We start from the raw sequence: 19,439 nt of genomic DNA, 5'->3' as shown, positions 1-19,439 counted from the left end.
CCTATAGTCCAGGACCACCCGCCTAAGGAATAGTTCTGCCCGTAATAGACTGGACCCCACTACAGCAATCAAGAACCAAGCCAACAGTGGTGGCACATACCTTTAATCCCAGCACTCAGGAGGCAGGGGTAGGCGGATTTCTGTGAGTTCGAGGTCAACCTGATCTACAGAGCTAGTTCCAGGACAACCAGAGCTACACAAAGAAACACAAACAAAAAAACAAAACAAAAACCAAGCCAATTCCTGGAGCTAGAGAAATGGTTCAGTAGTTAAGAGTATTGTTGTTGCTGAGAACCCAGGTTCAATTCCCAGCACCCACATGGCAGCTTACAGGGGATCTGACACCCTCTTCTGACCTCCATGGGCACTGGGCACATATATATTCCACAAATGTATATGCAGGCAAAATATCCACACATAAAATAAATCTAAAAAACAATTAAAAAGACAATTGCCCACAGACATGGCCACAGACCAGTCTGACCTGGGCAATCAACCATTCAGTTGAGGTTCTCGGTTCCCAGGTTGCATCAAGGCAGTAATAAAAACTAACCAGCACAATGTATATGTAAGCATGCCTGTGGGCAATGGGATGAGTGTTCATGTACAGACGTTAATGCTTGCATCTATGTGGGTATTGCTGTGTATCTATATATTCAGGTATTTGTATATGAGTGAATGTTGGTATGAGTGTGTGTGTGCTGATATATGTGTAGATATTTGAACACACACACGTGTACTTGTTGAATGTACAAGGGCTGTTGGGGCAGGTGTTAGGTAGAAGTGTACATGTGGTAACTGGTGTGAAAGTGGCAGGTGATGCTGTTGCATATGATTTGCTATCTGGTATTGTGTTCCCAGGGCAGGGCAGGTTTTCCTCACTACTGATTCTGGAGCCAAAACTTCTTAAAGTTTACAGTCCCAGCTGCATGAGAATGGCAAGATCCAGTCCACGGTTCCAACTCCCAGATTCCTTCTTTGCAATTCTTAATTCAATGTAGAGGGCTGGAAAGATGGCTCAGAGGTTAAGAGCACTGAGGTTAAGGTCCTGAGTTCAATTCCCAGCAACCACACGGGGGCTCACAATTATCTGTAATGAGATCTGGTGCCCTCTTCTGGCCTGCAGGTAGAGCACTGTATACATAATGAATTAATTCTATGTAGAGGCTGGTGTATCCCTTCCATATGGGGTCCATGGATCTGGACACAAATGAATACCCCTGTCCCAGAGACAGAACCCTTCTCAGGTGTTATACATACCCACATACTTCACAAAGATGCCCCAGACTCCACAAAGCCTTTGGGGGTATCAGAGTGTCAAGATACATCAGCTCACAGTATTAATGGGCCTGGAGGATGTGATGCATGTGGTCTTGGAGACTCAGTCTCCCCTGTTGAAGGTCCCACAAAGCTGGAACAAGCAGAAGAGAAATGCTGGGCCCAGACACAAATGCAGACCAGAAATCTATTACCCATGCAGAAGTGTCCCGAATCATTCGTGCAGGCATTGCCCCTGGGCAGGTGGAGCAGGAATCCACCCCTCCCATGCTGGCCACAGGAAACCAGCCACAATCTGTACCCATCTCCGGGGGACTCAGCCAAATTATACCACTATCAAAGCTTGCCTGAACCCCCCCCCCCCACACACACACACACCTTCGCCACTGCCGCATCTCCTTTCATGCAGGAACATCCTCAAGCCTTCTAAACAATGCACCAGTTACTGCATTTGGGGAGGGCTTCTGCTGAGGTGCTGAGCCCTGATCTCTTAGCACCCTCCCAAGCCTGGGCCCACCATGTAAGCCGAGGATAGTCAAGTGGACACATAGCAGCCTGGAACCACTCAGAGCTGACCTCGAGAGCTTGGGAACACCATGGTCCTCTGAGTCTGGGTTTGGAATGTCCCCCAAAAGCTCATCATTGAAAGCCTGGTCCTGATGACAGTGACGTTAGGAGAAAGGGCTTTGGGAGCATGATTGGATAATGAGGTCTCTGGTCTCTTAGATGGATTAAGTCATGGATGAGTTTGTATTGGATGGATTATTGGGAGCTGGTAGAAGCTGTAGGAGGTGGAGGCCTGGCGGGAAGAGGTAGATCCTGGGAGTTTGTCCCTGAAGAGGGTATAACTTGTCCCATATCCATGTTCTCTCTGCTTCCTGGACACTGACATGAGCAGCTCTGTCTCACCGTGTACCCCCTACCCTGATATTTTGCTCCATCATAGGTACAAATATAGTGGAGTCAGACAAACATGGCCTGAAACCTCTGGAATGTGAGCTAAAGATATCTTTCCTTCTGAAGTTGACTTTCTCAGGTGCAGCGAGGGAAAACCAACGCAGAGACTCACGGTCAAGTCCAAGGGCCCGGTTCTTCCGAGCCTGAAGCCCAGAGTCCGCCACGTCACTTGGTCCCCTACTCCCCAGGGTTACCTTTGAGCACTTGCACCTGTCCTCTTTTTAATGGTTTAGAAAACTGTGACATCCGGGGTGCCTTACTATTTGGAAAAACCAATCTTTCCACTGTGAGCTAGTTACCGCCTGGTATATAAACGAGCCTTCGTTGTGCAAAATGACCACCTCAAAGCCCCTTCCTCATTTAACTCTCCCCAATCCAAGGGTCCCTGACCTCCAAACCACACAGGGCAAGACACTTGGTCAGTAGAGACACCATCCTGTATCCTAGCCTATGGAAGTTGAACTCTCTACCTCCATACCTGTTCATACTCACCTACCCTACCTCACCAGCTCCTTCTCAAAGAAGCCGCCACAGGCCCTTGTTCCTTTGAAGCATCCTGGCTATCCCTTACAGAGCCCTACACAGAAGCCGGATACACTTCCTGCTGGAATTGTGAGCAGCCCACTCAACTCTCATGCCACGTCTGCCAGCCTGTTGTATCTAATTAAACAAATCCAGGTATACTCACCCTTATTTCTTACCTCGGGTTTGCAGGAAGCATCCAGTTGCTGACTCCAAGGGGAAGTGGCTGTGGCCTATCTGGCTAGGACAACAGACATAGCTACAGGCCTGTGGTCTGACAGCTCCTTGTGCCGTCTTTCTGGATGTGGTCATGCTCATTGCCTTGCTTTAATCACCCTAAAGGTGACTCCAAAGGGCTAGGGTGATGCCAATGACACTGAGCCAGAGCCTCTCAAGGGCTGAAGCAATGCCAGGTTGGCTAGGCCCTCCCGCACTGGTATCAGGTTTTGCCTCTTCCTTCACCAAGACCCAGCACTCCCTTCCACCGATAGGCATCTCAGAACTGAACACATACACCAAGCAGAGTGGGGTCCCTTTAGAGTGTCACTCAGTATTCTGGCTCTGACAATTTAGTGAGCAAGACAGAAGCCCTACCCTCAAAACTCAGAGGCTAGCACAGAGAGCGGCTTGGGGTGGCTACCTGCGTTGCCTGAGCCACTTTTGCTCTTACACCTGCCCAGAGTCACAGCACTCCAGGTCTTTGGATGCCTAGCTCCAACCCCACTGATTCACTGAGACGTCCATCTGTTTGCTGTAGGGTTGACGTTAGGGCAGTGTACATGCGCCCCTGTAGGGTGGGAATTGACGGGAGTCGCAGCAGCCTTGCCACTCTGGCCAATGTCCAAGAGCATTGTAGGCTCCTGGGAACCAAGATCTAGGCCCCGGCAGCTCTTAGTGGTCCCTTCCCTATGTTCCTGCTCCACAGAGCGTATCCTGGACACAGTACATGCTCAGTCACACAGGCCAAGCAGACTTGACGCACACTGTTGTCATAGACCAAAGTCCCTAACTTTGATTGCAGAGACATCTGTTCTGCTAGGCTCTGAAGGTTCCACAACTATTTTGCCTCCAGCTCTGCTTCTGGGGAAACCCAAAGTGCAAGAGGACTTGCTGGTCCTCTCAAGAGTGAGACCGAGGCCTCCGAGGATGCTCCGCTACCTCTGAGGGAAGGCAGGTGGCCACAGTCCTGGAATCAAGGGTCCCAGCATCAGCCCAGCCCCAGGTTCTGCTCATAAACACCAATCCACGGCTCTTGCAGGCCAGCAGAGACCAAAACACCTCACCACGCCCTCAAAGAGCCAGAGGTAAGGCAAACAAATAAATAAGCTTTTAATAAAGCAACAGGTGCCCCACAACTGTGAGCAGCCCGACCTGCTGGCTGCCCGGGGCAAGCGCAGACGTGGAGGAGGCCTCTCCCCACTGTAGCTGAGCAGACAGCTTTCCATGCGGGAGGACGCAGGTGGCCCCCGGGTTTGGAATAAACACGTTTATTGCAGGAAGGGTGAGACGAGTGGCTCACCAGGCGAAGAGTGGCTTGCTGTCCTCCTTGGAGAGCTCACACAGACAGTTCAGCAGTAGCAGGGAGTCACCCAAGAACTTGGGGGGCACAATATCAATGACAAGCTTGCGCAGCGCAGCGGGGCTACTGTGCAGTGGGTTGGCCCGCAAGTCCGGACGCTGCTTCAAAATGCCGTAGGTATTGATGAGAAACTCGCTGAACACGGGGTGCACTTCGCGGCTGTAGCCCAGCTTCTCCAGCCGCGCTGTCAGGGTCAGATAGCGATGCGTCAACTCTCGCAGCTTCTTCTCATCCACGGAGCCGTCTAGGGACTTGATAGATGTCTGAGGGGCACAGAGTAGTAAAGACAAGGGATCGGGTCAGAGAAGTGTCTGACCCAGTGGAGATAGGCGGGACAGGGCAGACTTGCGGGCTTAGAGGGGAGATGGAGGCCCTAGGCCCCTTCCAGCACTTTAGAAGGATGAGCCCTTAGGGGGTTTGCACTTGGACGCACAAAGAGTCAAGGGTCTTCAAGCACTCGCCAGCACCAGGATATACCCCCAGTACCATCCCTGACCTGGGCCAACAAAGACAGTGTACCTGTTTGATCTTCTCAGGGATGTTGGATACTGTGAAGCCGTAGAGGCGCGTCACCCCTGGGAACACATAGGCCAGGATACGCCGGTCAAGCTGGAACGCGATTTCCCCGACAATGCGGCCATCCTTCTCCGCACCCGCAAAACTCTGGATTTCTGGATGAGATAGGTACCATCCTGACCATTTCAGAGTACCAAGGTACCTTTGACCCCTCCCCCACTGCCAGAGTAAATAAAAGTCTTTAAAGCTAAGATGTTTGGAGCCAGAGAGGGGACTGTCTCCTCTCTCAATCTCTCTCCTCTCTCCTCTCTCTCCCCTCTCTTCCTCCTCTCCCTCCTCTCCCTCTCCCTCACCTTCTCCCTCTCCCTCCCTCTCTCCCTCTCTCCCTCTCTCCCTCTCTCCCTCTCTCCCTCTCTCCCTCCCTCTCTCCCTCTCTCCCTCTCTCCCTCTCTCCCTCTCTCTCTCTGTTCTCTGCATGTTTTCCTGAGATGAGACCTGGTCAGGTGGTTCCATTCTCTGCCTGAGATTGCAATGTGAACCTGAACACAGTGGGGTCCCTGGGGAGGATAGCACCGGGGGTCTATCCAGGTGCTCCCTGTTGTTTCCAAATGCTATTCTGTCACCCCACCAACTCAGCTTTGTCTGAGGACTGTAGAGCATCACAGCCTAGCTCTGGAAAGGGCGAGATTCTAGAGGTCCACAAACATCGCCCTCAAAGACTGGCTGGTATCTAAAGTTTAGTATCAACCCAATCTTGCCTATGTCTGTAGAGAGGATAATGGGCAGATAGAGGATTCTCTTCTTGGAACACTTGGATCACTCTTCACCCTGGCATACCCCAAAAAAACAGCCCCCAAATAACCCCTCTGCCTGCAGCAGCCTCTGGTGTCATAGAAATCCATTATTAAACAATGTAGTATATATCAACAGTCTTCCGAAACCTTAGGCTCTCTGAGAAATGAACCTCTTCTGACTTTGAGAGAAAACTCCGGTATCTACAGGATGCGTATTGACCAGTCACTCTGAAGGGGTCAGCTCTACGTCCCCTCTCTGTCCAGTTCCTACATGACAGAGCAGAGCAGCACAGGTAACTTGACCTAGGGGGTCCCCACCCCACATCTCTCATTTAGAATCATCTCTCCTGAGCTTCACACGCCCATCCTGACAGAAGAGATGGGACGACATGCTCACACCTAGGCACCTTCCAGACCAGACCTGTGACACAAGCCCTGAGCGGGTGTCAGTTTGGTGAGGTCCTATGGGTCCAACCCAAAGACTGCAACAATAACGATCACATGGCTGAGGAAGCCTAGGACCTGTGCTCACCACAGTAGCTCAACATCCATACACAAGATGCTGATAACCACACTGAGAAGTGGGCCCTGGACCCTGCTGCTGGTGCCTTGTGACCTTGAGCATTATTGGTATGTCCACATCAGCCTGAGACCCTGAAGGACTTGCTGTCCTCCTTACAGCCATGATGGAATGAAGGGGCAGGCCCAGAGCAAGCTCTGCCAACGCCCTTGGTCAAGCAGTTGTCCATCAGGTGTCAGGTCCTAAGCCAGGGGCTGGGATACACATTGACCAGGACAATGCTGCTAAAAATCATGCATACCCGTGAATACCGGTTCCTCTGGTAAGTGAAACAACAAGAGAGAAGCTTGGGTAGACAGGAGAAACAGGAACTCTGACCCAGGTTCACAGAATAGGGGACAGGGCAGATGAGGGGCCAGGCCATTCACTGCTCTGTATAGCAGGGTACTTGGAAGTAGGATCAGCTGGTACCCCCTTGCAAGACCTGCCTCTCCCAAAGCTAGTTAGTCTATTTTTTCCCAAGTGTGCTCTGGGGAGCTCGTCACTGCCAGTCAGTGCAGAGAGGCCAAGGGCGCACATCCTGGCCTCCTGCACAGACTCTCAAGCAGTAGGAGTCAACGACTCTGGGTTCATGGTACCTGGAGAACTATACTCTCCCCACAGCCTGCTCTGGCTATGAAAACAACGAGGGCACAGACCAGGAAAGAGAGTGAACTTTGCTTTTCACTGTGCTCTGGCTCAGTCTAGTGGGAAGAAGAGAGCTTTTTCAAAGAGTGACACTCCTGGCAGGGAATGTCCTCCCAAGCATGGCAGACCAACAAGCAGCCAGGCCAACAGCATGTCCTGTTTTTATTTCTTAACCTTGGAAGAGTTGACTCGTCCACATGAGAATCCTTTGAGGGAACCTCAGGGTTGGGGGCTGTGAACCCCCAGACCCCGAATCTCCTGTAAACAACTTGCTATGCTTGCAGCTGCTCTGAGAAAAGCAACTTGTTTTCCTGTGTTTGCAGCTGCTCTGAGCACGAGACCCTCAGGAGTTCCTGATGGCAGGGGAGTGGTTTCTGGTGGGTTTGGCTGGGGCGTGGCTATCAGTTAAGGATCCCTATATAAGCTGCCCCTGAACACAATAAAGGGGGCATTCTTGGGGAATTCAAGGATGACCCGTGTCGCTGGGTGTCTTTGTGTATTTAAATCTCCAGCCTCTTTCTCGGCGTGAGCCATCCCATAGTGCAGGCGCCACACTCAGGCATAGTACAGTAGTACATGAAGTATAGGCAGACGATACACTTCAGAATCTAGTACAGCAGAAGCTAGGATCACCTGATTGATAAAGATTAAAAGTCCTTTATCAGAACATAATTCACATACTATAAGCCTTACCTCTTTAAAGCAGCCAATTCAATGGCCAATATTCCACAGAGCCACACATCACCACCATCGCTTTCAGAAGTTTGCACGACCTCCCAAAGCAAACAAACACTTTCCCTCCTCCAGCCCCTGCAAGTACTACTCTGACTTAGGGATTTATCTAGGACGGGCGTGTCACATAGGTGGAACTACACAGTGGGCAGCCTTTCATGTCTGACATCGCCCACTTGGCATACTGTTTTCAAGGTCCAGTCTTGTATACACCAGCGCTTCATTATTCCTTCTGGTGGCTGAAGACTATCCCATCGTATAAATAAACCACATTTATAGACCTGTTTATCAGTTGATAGGTGTTTGAGTTGTTGCCCTCCTTGGTATATTGTGAATGAGACTGCTGTGGACACTCGTGGGAAAGCTTCTGTGTGAACAGATGTTCCGGTTCTCTGAGTAAACACCTGGGAATGGGATTCCTGGGTCATGAGGTTTATGACCCTGGTGGCTGCCCTACTTTGCATTCCCATCAATGCTCAAAGAAAATACACACACACACACCATCTTATACCACTGTTGCCCATCTGTGTCACTGCAGATGGGGACAGAACACAAATCTCCTTGTGGCTGACACTGTGAGCATGGTTAAAAGTGCATATTGGCCAGTTAGATATCTTCTTGGAAGAATTATTGGCCCCAGTCCTAGAGCTAAAGATTCTTCTGTCTCCAGCGCCTAAGTCAGTGGTTCTCAACCTGTGGGTTGCGACCCCTTTGGGGTTGACTGGCCCTTCCATGGGGTCACATATCAGATACCTGCATATCAGATAGTTAGATGATGATTCCTAACAGTAGCAAAAGTACAGTTATGAAGTAGCAATAAAATAATTGTATGGTTGAGGGGTCACCATGGCGTGAGGAACTGTATTAAAGGGTCACAGCATTAGGAAGGTTGAGACCACTGTTCTAAGTGGTAACAGTACAGGAAGGTGCCACCACACCTGGAGCCTTGTCCTTTTAGAATGGGATTGGTTTTTTACTATTGAATGCAAGAGGTTTTCATTTTGCTTTTAGTTGGTTATTTTTTTCAGACAGGGTCTTACTCTGCAGCCCAGGCTAGTCTAGAAATCACAATGTAGCCCAGGTAACTTTGGAACTCAAGGCAATCCTCCTGCCACAGCTCCCTATGACCTGGGATTACAAAAGTAAGTCATCACATCCTGCAAGAGTTCTTAAATATTCTGGAACTATTTCCATACCAATACATGATTTACAAAGATTTTCTATAGTGACTTTTCATTTTTTTGATGTCCCTTATTAAAGCATAAGAGGTTTTGACTCAGAAAAAAAAAGAGTTCAGTTTATCTATTTTTCATGGTTGCATAAGCTTTTGGTGTCATACCTAAAAATCCATTGTCAAATCTAAGGTAATGAAGACTGAACTCTGTGTCTAAGTTTTGTGGGTTTTAGAATTCTTAGCTCTCTTAGGCATTTTCATAGACTTTGAGTTGATTTTGATTTTTTTGGTCTTTTTTTTAAAAAAAAATCACTAGAAATAAATTTCAATGCATTGGCACAGGAGACCACTTCCTAAATATAACCCCAGTAGCACAGACACTGAGAGAAACAATTAATAAATGGGACCTCCTGAAACTGAAAAGCTTCTGTAAAGCAAAGGACATGGTCAACAAGACAAAATTACAGCCTACAGAATGGGAAAAGATCTTCACTAACCCCACATCAAGAAATTGGTCATTAAAAGAATAAATAATTCAATAAAACAATGGAGTACAGACCTAAACAGAGAACTCTCAACAGAGGAATATAAAATGGCTGAAAGACACTAAAGGAAATGCTCAACATCCTTAGTCATCAGAGAAATGCAAATCAAAACAACTCTGAGATTCCATCTTACACCTGAAAGAATGGCCAAGATCAAAAACACTGATGACAACTTATGCTGGAGAGATTGTGGGGATAAAGGGAACACTCCTGCATTGCTGGTAGGAATGCAAGCTGGTACAGCCCCTTTGGATATCAGTATGGCGATTTTTCAGAAAATTAGGAAACAACCTTCCTCAAGACCCAGGAATACCACTCTTGGGTATGTAACCAAAGGATGCTCAATCGTGCCACAAAGGCATGTGCTCAACTATGTTCATAGCAGCATTGTTTGTCATAGCCAGAACTTAGAAACAACCTAAATGCCCCTCGACTGAAGAATGGATAAGGAAAATGTGGTACATTTACACAATGGAGTACTACACAGCAGAAAAAAAATAATGACATCTTGAATTTTGCAGGAAAAGGGATGGAGCTAGAAAACATATTGAGTGAGGTAACCCAAACCCAGAAAGACAATTATCATATGTACTCACTCATAAGTGGTTTTTAAGCATAAAACAAAGAAAACCAGCCTACGAATCACAATCCCAGAGAACCTAGACAACAATGAGGACCCTAAGGATCTAATCTACATGGGAAATAGAAAAAGATAAGATTAAGATCTTCTGAGTAAATTGGGAGCATAGGGATCATGGTAGAGGGTTAAAGGGGAGGGGAGAGGCAGGGAGGGGAGCAGAGAAAAATGTATAGCTCAATAAAATCAATAAAAAAAGAAATTTCAAGGTCAAGGTGGTTTCAGTGGTGAATTCTGACAAACATGTAAGAAATAAATAAAAACTGGGCAGTGGGTGTAAATGCTTTAATCCCAGTACTCAAGAGGCAGAGGCAGGTGGATCTCTGAGTTCGAGGCCAGAGCAAGTTCCAAGACAGCTAGGGCTACACAGAGAAACCCTGTCTTGAAAAAAGCAAGGCAGGGGGAGAATAAAGAAAGAAAGAAGACAAACAAGACATAAATTCTTCCAACTAAATAAGAAGACAGTAACACTGTCTATCACATTCTTTGGGGCCAACAATTTATACCAAAATCAGAAAATTGTATTACAAGAAAATTGAAGAATGGTATCTCACATGAATAGCACACAATCTTAAAAAAATTTAGGAAGCAGAATTCGACAAGGTGAAATAGCAAAATATATCAACATCAAATAAGGTTTATCTCATGAATGAAAGGTTAGTTTAACATTAAAAAATTAGTCAGTATAATTTACCATAAGCAATGGTATGAATGGGATCTCCAAAGGTTCATATGCCAAGTTTTGGCTTGAGGGTGGGTACTATGCGCCTTTAAAGGAGTGAAGCCTGGTGGTAGGTCCTTAGCGTACTGAGTGTGTGCCCTCACACGGCACTGTGGGACTCGAGCCCACTGTCCTTAGCTCACTGAGAGTGTGCCCTCACACAGCACTGTGGGACTTGAGCCCCCTGTCCTTTCTCTCCACTTCTCACCTATGCCTCCCTCACCAGAAGCACAAATACAGGGGGCACCTTGATCTTCGACTTGAGTCTCCCAAGCCATGAGCCAAAACAAAGCTCTCTTCATAAGTAGCTTGCTTCCAGTGTTCCCTCACAGAGAGGAAAAGTTAAAATATCTTAACAAATCACAAAAATATTCATCTCAATAAATGCTAAAAAAAAGTATTTAACAAAATTCTACCATGTGTTTGTGATAAATCAACAAACTAGAAACCAAAGGGAATTTCTTTAGCCTAATAAGAGGCATCTACAAGAACCTTAACTGGTGTCAAACTTCATAGGTAACACATGAAAGTTACCTAACAAGAAAAAGACAAAGATGGCATTGTCTTCATTCCCACGCCACACTGGTTTACAGACCTAGCCAGTGTAATAGAATAAAAAAAAAAAAAGAAATTAAAGGCAGAGTTAGAAATAAAACAGTGAGGGGGCTGGAGAGATGGCTCAGTGGTTAAGAGCATTGCCTGCTCTTCCAAAGGTCCTGAGTTCAATTCCCAGCAACCACATGGTGGTTCACAACCATCTGTAAAGAGGTCTGGCGCCCTCTTCTGGCCTTCAGGCATACACACAGACAGAATATTGTATACATAATAAATAAATATTTTTAAAAAAATAAATAAAACAATGAGCTTGTCTTCCTTAGCAAGTAACATAATTGGGCAAGATATATAGTTCAGGAGTAAATAGGGTGCTTGCCTAGCATGCTGGGGAACCTGGGTTCAGTCCCTGTATTGCAAACAGCAACAACAAACAACACAGAAGGAATCTATCAAAACAGTTACTAGTTTGGTAAGTATTTAGGACACAAATTGTATTTATCAGTGTTCTCCAGAGAAATAGAACCACTGGGAGTATGTGTGTGTGTATGTATGTGCATGTGTGTGTGCGTATGCACGTGTGTATGCAGAGGGATTCATTATAAGGAATTCACAGGATTATGAAACCCCACAGATCTTGAGAGCTGCAGTTGGCAAATGGAAAGTCAGGAGACCTGATGATGTAGATAAAATTCCTACCCAAAGGCTACTGTCATAGAGCCCCAAAAGAACTGATATTTAAGGTCCAGATCTGAAAGCAGAATTCTCAGGGGATCTCTTCAAGGCCTTCAACTAAATCAAAGACTACCCACAGTGAGGATGGAGATTTTCTTTTTCTAGTCTACCAATTTCAATATTAATTTCATAAAAAATCTTTACTAGCATACCCAGGATAATGGATGGCTAAATGACTAGGTGCCCTAGCCCAAGAGGCTGCTACATGACACATAAATTAACTATCACAGAGGTCAATATACAGGTATATAGTAACCATCTATAGGAATATATAGAGGTATTTGCATGTATAAGAGATGTAAAATGTTGTTAATAACATTTTACGGCCAGTACATGATGCTGCACACCTTTAATACCAGCACTTGGGATGCAGAGACAGGCGGATCTCTGTGAGTTCAAGGTCAGCCTAGTCTATATCGTGAGTTCCAGGACAGTTGAAGATGCTTAGAAAGACTCTGTATCAAAAGCAAACAAATGAATAAGTAAACAACATTTACACACCTCAATTAATATAAACATACAGTGTGCATTTAAAAATTCAAGTGGCCAACTCTTGGTATAGATAGAAGTAAAATTATACAGAATGAGCAGGTTATGTTTATTTATATATTTAGGAACACACACACATGTATCAACAACTAAAGAAAAAGGAGCCATCATGAATTTGAGAGAAGGGGTACATAGCAGAGGTTGGAGAGAGAAAAGAGAAGGGAAAATCATACAATCATGTTCAAAAATTATTAAATAAAAACTAAAATATGTCAATTTCTCAAAGCTGCTGTTTGTCTAAAAATTAATTGGTCTAGCAATTCAAGACCCTTCCAGCCAAGACTGCATCAGACTTTCTTTTGTAAAAATAGCCAATCTGATTCTAAAGAGGGTGCAGAAGCATGAAGGTGCTGGAACACCCAGGACGACCTGATTTGTGATTTTACATAAAGCCACCAATGCAAGTGGATCTACACAGACGGATGCGTTGAACCACATACGAGTCCAAAAATAGACTCACATGCAGGAAGAGGGTCAGTTTTTGACAAGGTGCAGTCAAAAGTGGTAGTTCCATGGGGAAGAACCATCTTTTCAAGGAATTGGTGTTGGGAAGTAGCTTCTACATGCAAACCACATACCACAGACCAAAAAACAAAACAAACAAATAAACAAAAAGCTTGTAACTCGTAAGAAATCTAAACCCACAACCTAAAGCTATAAAACTTCTAAAAGATAATCTATAACCTCGTGTTTAACAAGGACTTCTGAAATTGAACACAGTAAGTACGAACTGCAAAAGAAAACTATCAGGAAGTTGACTTGACTATGATCAATGGTTTCCTCCTTCCCCGAACGAACCAGTAAACAGTGGAGAACACACAGGCTGGGAGGCAATCCCCCAAAAGGACTTATATCCAGAATCGCATACACAGATTTTGCAGCTAAATATAAGGACAAGCAACTCCATTTTTTCCCAAGAGGCCAGGACAGGCAGACATAAGCCTTGTCCCTGGCCCTCCCTGGTTTTCCTCCCTGCTCATCACTACTGGGGAAGCTAGCCTCAACCAAGTCTCCTGAACATGGTTTTCCCCACCCAGGGCCACCTGTGTGTACCATACCATTGAGGTAATAGGTCCGCCTGCTCCTATCCCCAGTGGGCAGGTTACTCTCCGAGAAGCACACCTTCTTAGGCCGCGCGATTTCCCTGGGCTCTAGCAGGGTTTTGTCAGCCAGGGAATCCTGCAAGGGGCTCAGGAGTGGCGAGAGCTTCCTGTCGGCAATGCGTGAGTGCAGTTCTGGAGGGCTGAGGAAGGCCTTGAAAGGCACCTGAGAGGAGGTGGCACAGCCCGGGGAGGCGTCGTCCTCACTGGAGAGTGGGGCGTGTGAGCACAGTAGGTCCTCCAGGGAAGACGTCTGTAGCTGAGAGGGTGTGTCAGGGACACTGGCAAACCTTCCAAAATCTGGACCTGAGGAGGAGAAGAAAGGGGCGGTAAGTCAGACCGGAGGTACTCAGGCATGCTGGAAGCACAGAGATGCGGATGGAAACTCTTGCTCCCGACCCAGAGCTCTGGCGCCTTCTTAGCACTTCACCCTGAGATGGAGGGAGCCCCGTCCCATTAACTCAACAGCAAGCACGCGGGCCTTGCTGTGCTCACAACCAAATCCACGGGAGTGACGCCTGCGTGGTTTTTAAATCCACCACAAATGGTTTCATCCTGCAAGTTTTCCTGCAACGTAAAATTTAGCCATACCCAGCCACTTGTGAACCACCTGGTTCCTCTGCTTCCTGGCCCATGCCGCTCGCCCAATGACTTTTCACCCCTTTCCAGTCTAAAAGCGAAGCTGTGGTTAGGGGTGGTGGCTCAGTGGTAGGGGACTTGTTTAGCTGGGCTAGGCTCTGAGTTCAAAGCTCAGTGCTTGAAAAAAACAAAGGGCAAAGCTGTGGCCGGCCTCTCGGGATGTGCCCCCTTGCTCTCCGCGAGCCCTTCTGCAGCCACGCCTGAGCGCAGGTGCCTGCAATCGGACTGCCCTTGTTTCCCACACGCCTCTTCAGTCCGCTCTTTGACTTGGAAAGTTCTCATCTAACCAGAGCTTGTTCTCTTAGCATGAAAGCAAGCGTACTGAGAAAGTGTTTTTAAGAGCCTATCAAAAGTTCTGTCTTAAAATGTACACATGCAGGAACCAACTGCTCTGTCCCAAAAGTGTTTTCTAAGAAGCTAACACAACTATTTGCCAGCAAGATACTGCACCTCCTGTCTGCCCTGGGAGACCCCTCGGTCCTTAAAGGCCTCACAGCCCTACCCAGACACTTCACAAAGCACCAAAGAGCCTTATGGACAGTTGGACCCCACTAGAAATGTTGGCGGGGAGCTTCTCTTGGAAATGGATGTAAAATGGCTCTGTAAGAAGCAGAAAACCGTGCTGCACGGTAGTGGCGCACACCTTTAATCCCGGCACTCTGGAGGCAGAGGCAGGCGGATCTCTGTGAGTTCGAGGCCAGCCTGGTTACAGAGCAAGTTCCAGGACAGGCTCAAAAACTACAGGGAAACACTGTCTCAAAACAACAACAACAACAAAAAAAAAAATTTAAAAAGCAGAAAAACAAAGTGGGGCAAAAACCAAAATTCAAAATTCTGAGAAAAGGGTCTCTTCAACAAATAGTTCCGGAAACTGCATTTCACATGTGGGAAGTACGTCCACGGCCACCACAAATTTCACACATTCGCTGCAGGACGTCACACGCGACCCAGTTGCATGAGCACAGTCCCGCCAACAAACGTTCTGTTTCTCAGCAACCCCGTCTCCATGCCAACTCCAGCTCCCACGCAAGTCCCCTGTCTAGCCAAGCTCCCTCTTCAAGGCTCCGCTTGGGACTCAGTGTTGGAGATGTGGTGAAGGGCTCCTCTAACCCTGTCGGCTTTGTGCCTACCGGACCCCAGTGTGCTCCAAAATGCCTTTCCAGTGCTGGCTGGGCTCAGAGGACAGAGGCAGACATACAAGTGGACCCTAAGAAGTCACTACACCAAACACAGGTCCTCCAAGTCTCCCTTTCGACAGACACCTCCAAGACACCCCGCACGAGTGGGCTACAGCCTAGCCAACTCCAAAGTTTGCCACCAGGCTGTTTGTTTCCCTAAGGACTTGGGGGGTTGGAACGTATCTCTAGCCTCCCACTCTGGCTAAGTGGTATGAATAGCGATCACTTAAGGAAGTCCAACCTACTGGATCATTACAGTTCTCAGGCATCAGTGATGGGGGTCCTCTGTCCACTGCCCACCACTCCGACCAAAGTCCCAGGTTGCATCTGCCAAACACACTCCAAATCCAACTACTATGTATGAAAAGAGAATTTTTTTTTTACCAAACCTTTTAAAACACAACCAACTATGTTTTGCAGAAACTGATCACCAGCCCCACACATGCTTTTCCCCTCCTATCTGTTAAAAAAAAAAAAAGGCACAGGTTTAAGTTGATATTATTTCATGAACAGATGGTTGCCAATCTTTGCCACCCACTCACACCCAAGAGTTGACAGCAGAGTCTCCCTCTGGGACAGGAGCTGCACCCCCCTCCTGGAGCCAGGTTCAATCAAGGGATTCTTTAAACCCATGGCAAATGAATGGATGAGGCACACTCAGCTCGACCAACGGGCACACCTGTCTCGCGGCAAGACAAGAATATGGCACCAGTTGCCACAAAGCAGAGAAAGAAACACACAAAGCAGGATAAAAACACCCAGCTAAGCCCAATGAAACGGAAATGACTTCAGCAGGCCTGGAGCCACGCATTCACACCCTGCCTGTTTTAATCCAGGTTACAGTGCCTTGAGAAGACATGACCAATGGGCATATCTACCAGCTGACATGCCCGCTCCGCCATTCAGGCGTAGACTGAGTCCCTGAGAAAAGGGCTTTCCCTGGGACATTCCACACAACAGGCTACTTGACCAGAGAGGTTGGAAGGTGCCCCATGAGCAGGCCTGCATCTCACCTCCATTCCCGGGAGAACAGGCCTCAGGGTAGGTAGGGGCCTTGGGAAAGAGCAGGTCCCGGCCCCCTCGGCTACAGCTCTCTTGGCAGCTCTCACTGAGAAGTCGCTTCAGCATCTGGTTCTCCTTCAGGAGGCGCACCTGCTTCTTCAGGTCTGCGTTCTCACTCATGAGCCTGTTCATCAGCTCGCTGCCCTCTGCCATAGCGTCCTAGATTGTTCACATGTGGGCCTGTGGCCCCATGGAGATGGAAATACAGAGTCCGCAGACCCCACAGAAACAACCGAAGACCACGGAGTTCCACGTTGCCTGGCCTTCCACAGCCTTGTGATGTCGCTACCCTTAAAGAGACAGCGCCACAAGGCCAGCGCCCTTCTTCCTCTGGTCTTCAGTCACCTCCCCAGACAATACCAACCTGGGCATGGTGATACACTCAGGAACCAGATGCATACACGGAGGATGTAGGCAAGCACTTCAAACCACAGAAGGATTGAGTGTGTCAATAACACAGACAGGGTCTATGGAATGTGAAGGCAAGAGAAGGACCTCCCAAAAGACAGCCTAGACAGGGAGGATGGCATGCATGTACCAAGACCCCCAAGGCTAGACCTCGACAGCACCTTCCAGAAGCAGCCAGAAGAGGCCATGGGAAGGTCATGCTGTCCACACTATGTGAAGTCTACAGGCCACAGTGGAGACTTGGCTGTCATCTCAGTGACTGCTCTTCCTATGACATATGCCAATGAAGTTACCCTGTCATTTCCCGACTCCACGGGATCACAGGCCAGTGGGGCTCACAGAATATACAGGACATATGACATGCTGGTTTTGAGTCACTCTCAGAACCTATGTAAGAAATAAAAGGGCCATGAGAGCAGAGAAGATGACTGGACTGGGGCAGGACCCCACGATTGCCCCATAGTCCCAGGGGGGTTCCAGGGGAGCCCTGGCAGGGCTGGAGGCAGAGACCACTCACTGATCACGTTATCACATTTCCCTCATGAAAAGGCTGAAGGCAGCACATTGGAGTCCATCACAGACCCCGAGCACTGAGTGTCTATCTCCATGACAACTACTCAACAAAGATGAGGACCTATGGACCAGAGATCACGAGACTGGGGGTTAATGTAACTGTCTAGAAACTCACCCAGGTACCCTGCTTTTCCTATTGCATGGAGGAAAAAAACCTCTATTTTTGAATCAAAAGGTCTTCTTGTACTAGCCATTCAGAGACGCCAGTGGTTGTTGCCCAATCCTGCTTGATGAGAAAGAATGCTAACCAGAAAACCCCAATCCAACATCTACCAGGTCCTTCTCAGCCAATGTTGGGCTTTCCCATCAATATCTGGAGTATTCTGTACAGACGTTCACATGGTCCCCAGGTAAAACTCTATTCAACCCAGGCAATCATGTTAGTATAGTATTTCAAGTACATCCAGTGCTTGAGCGGCTTCCCCTCCACTGCTGCTGCTCCTCTTCCTGTTTGGGGTTTGGGTTTGTTGTTGTTGTTATTTGGTATTTTTTTTAAATATTTATTTATTATGCAACAATATTCTGTCTGTGTGTATGGCTGCAGGCCAGAAGAGGGCACCAGACCTCATTACAGATGGTTGTGAGCCACCATGTGGTTGCCGGGAATTGAACTCAGGACCTTTGGAAGAGCAGGCAATGCTCTTAACCACTGAGCCATCTCTCCAGCCCCTTTTTGTTTTGTTTTGTTTTGTTTGCTTTTGTTTTCTGAGACAGGGTTTTCTGTGTAGCCCTGGCTGTCCTGGGCTCTGTAGATCAGGTTATCCTCAAACTTGGAGTTCTCCCTGCATCTGGCTCCCAAGTGCTGGGATTAAAGGCGTGTGCCATCACTACCCAGTCCTCTCCACTAGTGTCTAACTGCACTAAAATGCCACCTCTTTCCCAAGCAGGGAAAACACATTTAGTCACCAGCCTGTCAACATCCTGTTTATTTACTTATCATGATGCACTATCCTTATTATTCTCTTAAGTTCAGTTTCACATCTGTGACAGGACTAGTCTGAATCACCTTTTCTTATATTTTTAATTTATTTATTATCAATTTATTATCAAGGTGTCTTGCCTGCATGCATGACTGTGTACCTCTACACGCAGAAAAGATGTCTTAGATCCCCTCAAACTGGAGTTACAGACAGTTGTAAGACACCGTGCGACCGGGTGGTGGTAGCCTATGCCTTTAATCCCAGCACTCAGGAGGCAGAGGCGGATCTCTGTGAGTCTGAGGCCAGCCTGTGCTACAAGAGCTAGTTCTAAAAAAAAGACACCGTGCGGGTGGTGGGAATCAAACCCAGGTCCTATGGGAGAGCAGCCAGTGCTCTTATCCACTGAGCCACCTTTCCAGCCCCTAAAGGCCTATTGCATTTCCATCTACTTATTTTCTATTTGTGTTGGGTGCACATACATGTCATAGCACACATGTGGCAGTCTCAGGACAACTTCCAAGGGTCAGTTGTTCTCTTTGTATCCTGCTTGTTCTGGAATCAAACTTATGACCTTATGGGGTCATAAGGTTGGCAGCAGCTGTCTTTACCCAGAGGCATCTCGGACTCGTGGTAATGTCTTGATCTGGTTTTATATTATACTATCAAGTTACAAAATGAGTTGCCAAGTGTCCCAACTCTGGCTTTCTGGTATTCATGTTAAATTATTTCAATTATTAATTTGATTATTTTCTTAAATGTTTGATAGAACTTAGCAGTAAAACTATAGGCCTAGATTTATTCTGGGGATATTTTTAACTTATAATTCAATCTTTATGTCATCACTACAGGTGTTCAACTGTGAAGAAAACCAACTTTGAAACGGTGAAATTCCTGGCTCATCAAGCTATTTCTGCTTTAGTACATAGGCGATAATTCACTGTTGTTAATGCCTTTTTTTTTTTTAAAGCAATTGTGTAAGTTCTGAAACTTGTGATAAATTATCTTCAAAGACTGTGCATTTGTCTGGTCAGCTGTCTATGACCAGTTGCCTACTTCAGGGG

At 47.1% G+C, this 19,439-nt stretch overlaps 1 protein-coding gene across 2 annotated transcripts; it reads right to left on the bottom strand.

The window, feature by feature from the left end:
- Window positions 1-4,272: 4,272 nt before the first annotated feature.
- Window positions 4,273-16,630, bottom strand: Spatc1l (spermatogenesis and centriole associated 1 like). 2 transcript variants are annotated; one of them, XM_057752026.1, is made up of 4 exons: window positions 16,429-16,630; window positions 13,557-13,904; window positions 4,856-5,007; window positions 4,273-4,599 (listed from the first exon to the last, which is right to left on the bottom strand). In XM_057752026.1, exons 1-4 carry the CDS (start codon window positions 16,628-16,630, stop codon window positions 4,273-4,275), a joined length of 1,029 nt encoding a protein of 342 aa, XP_057608009.1. The 2 variants fall into 2 exon arrangements, with proteins under 2 accessions (XP_057608009.1, XP_057608010.1); XM_057752027.1 differs by lacking the exon at window positions 4,273-4,599 and having other exon boundaries at window positions 4,906-5,007; window positions 13,621-13,904.
- Window positions 16,631-19,439: the final 2,809 nt, after the last annotated feature.

Source organism: Chionomys nivalis, chromosome 19, assembly GCF_950005125.1.
Source record: "Chionomys nivalis chromosome 19, mChiNiv1.1, whole genome shotgun sequence".
NCBI classification, from domain to species: Eukaryota; Metazoa; Chordata; class Mammalia; order Rodentia; family Cricetidae; genus Chionomys; species Chionomys nivalis.
This window is presented reverse-complemented; position numbering and strand designations above follow the sequence as displayed.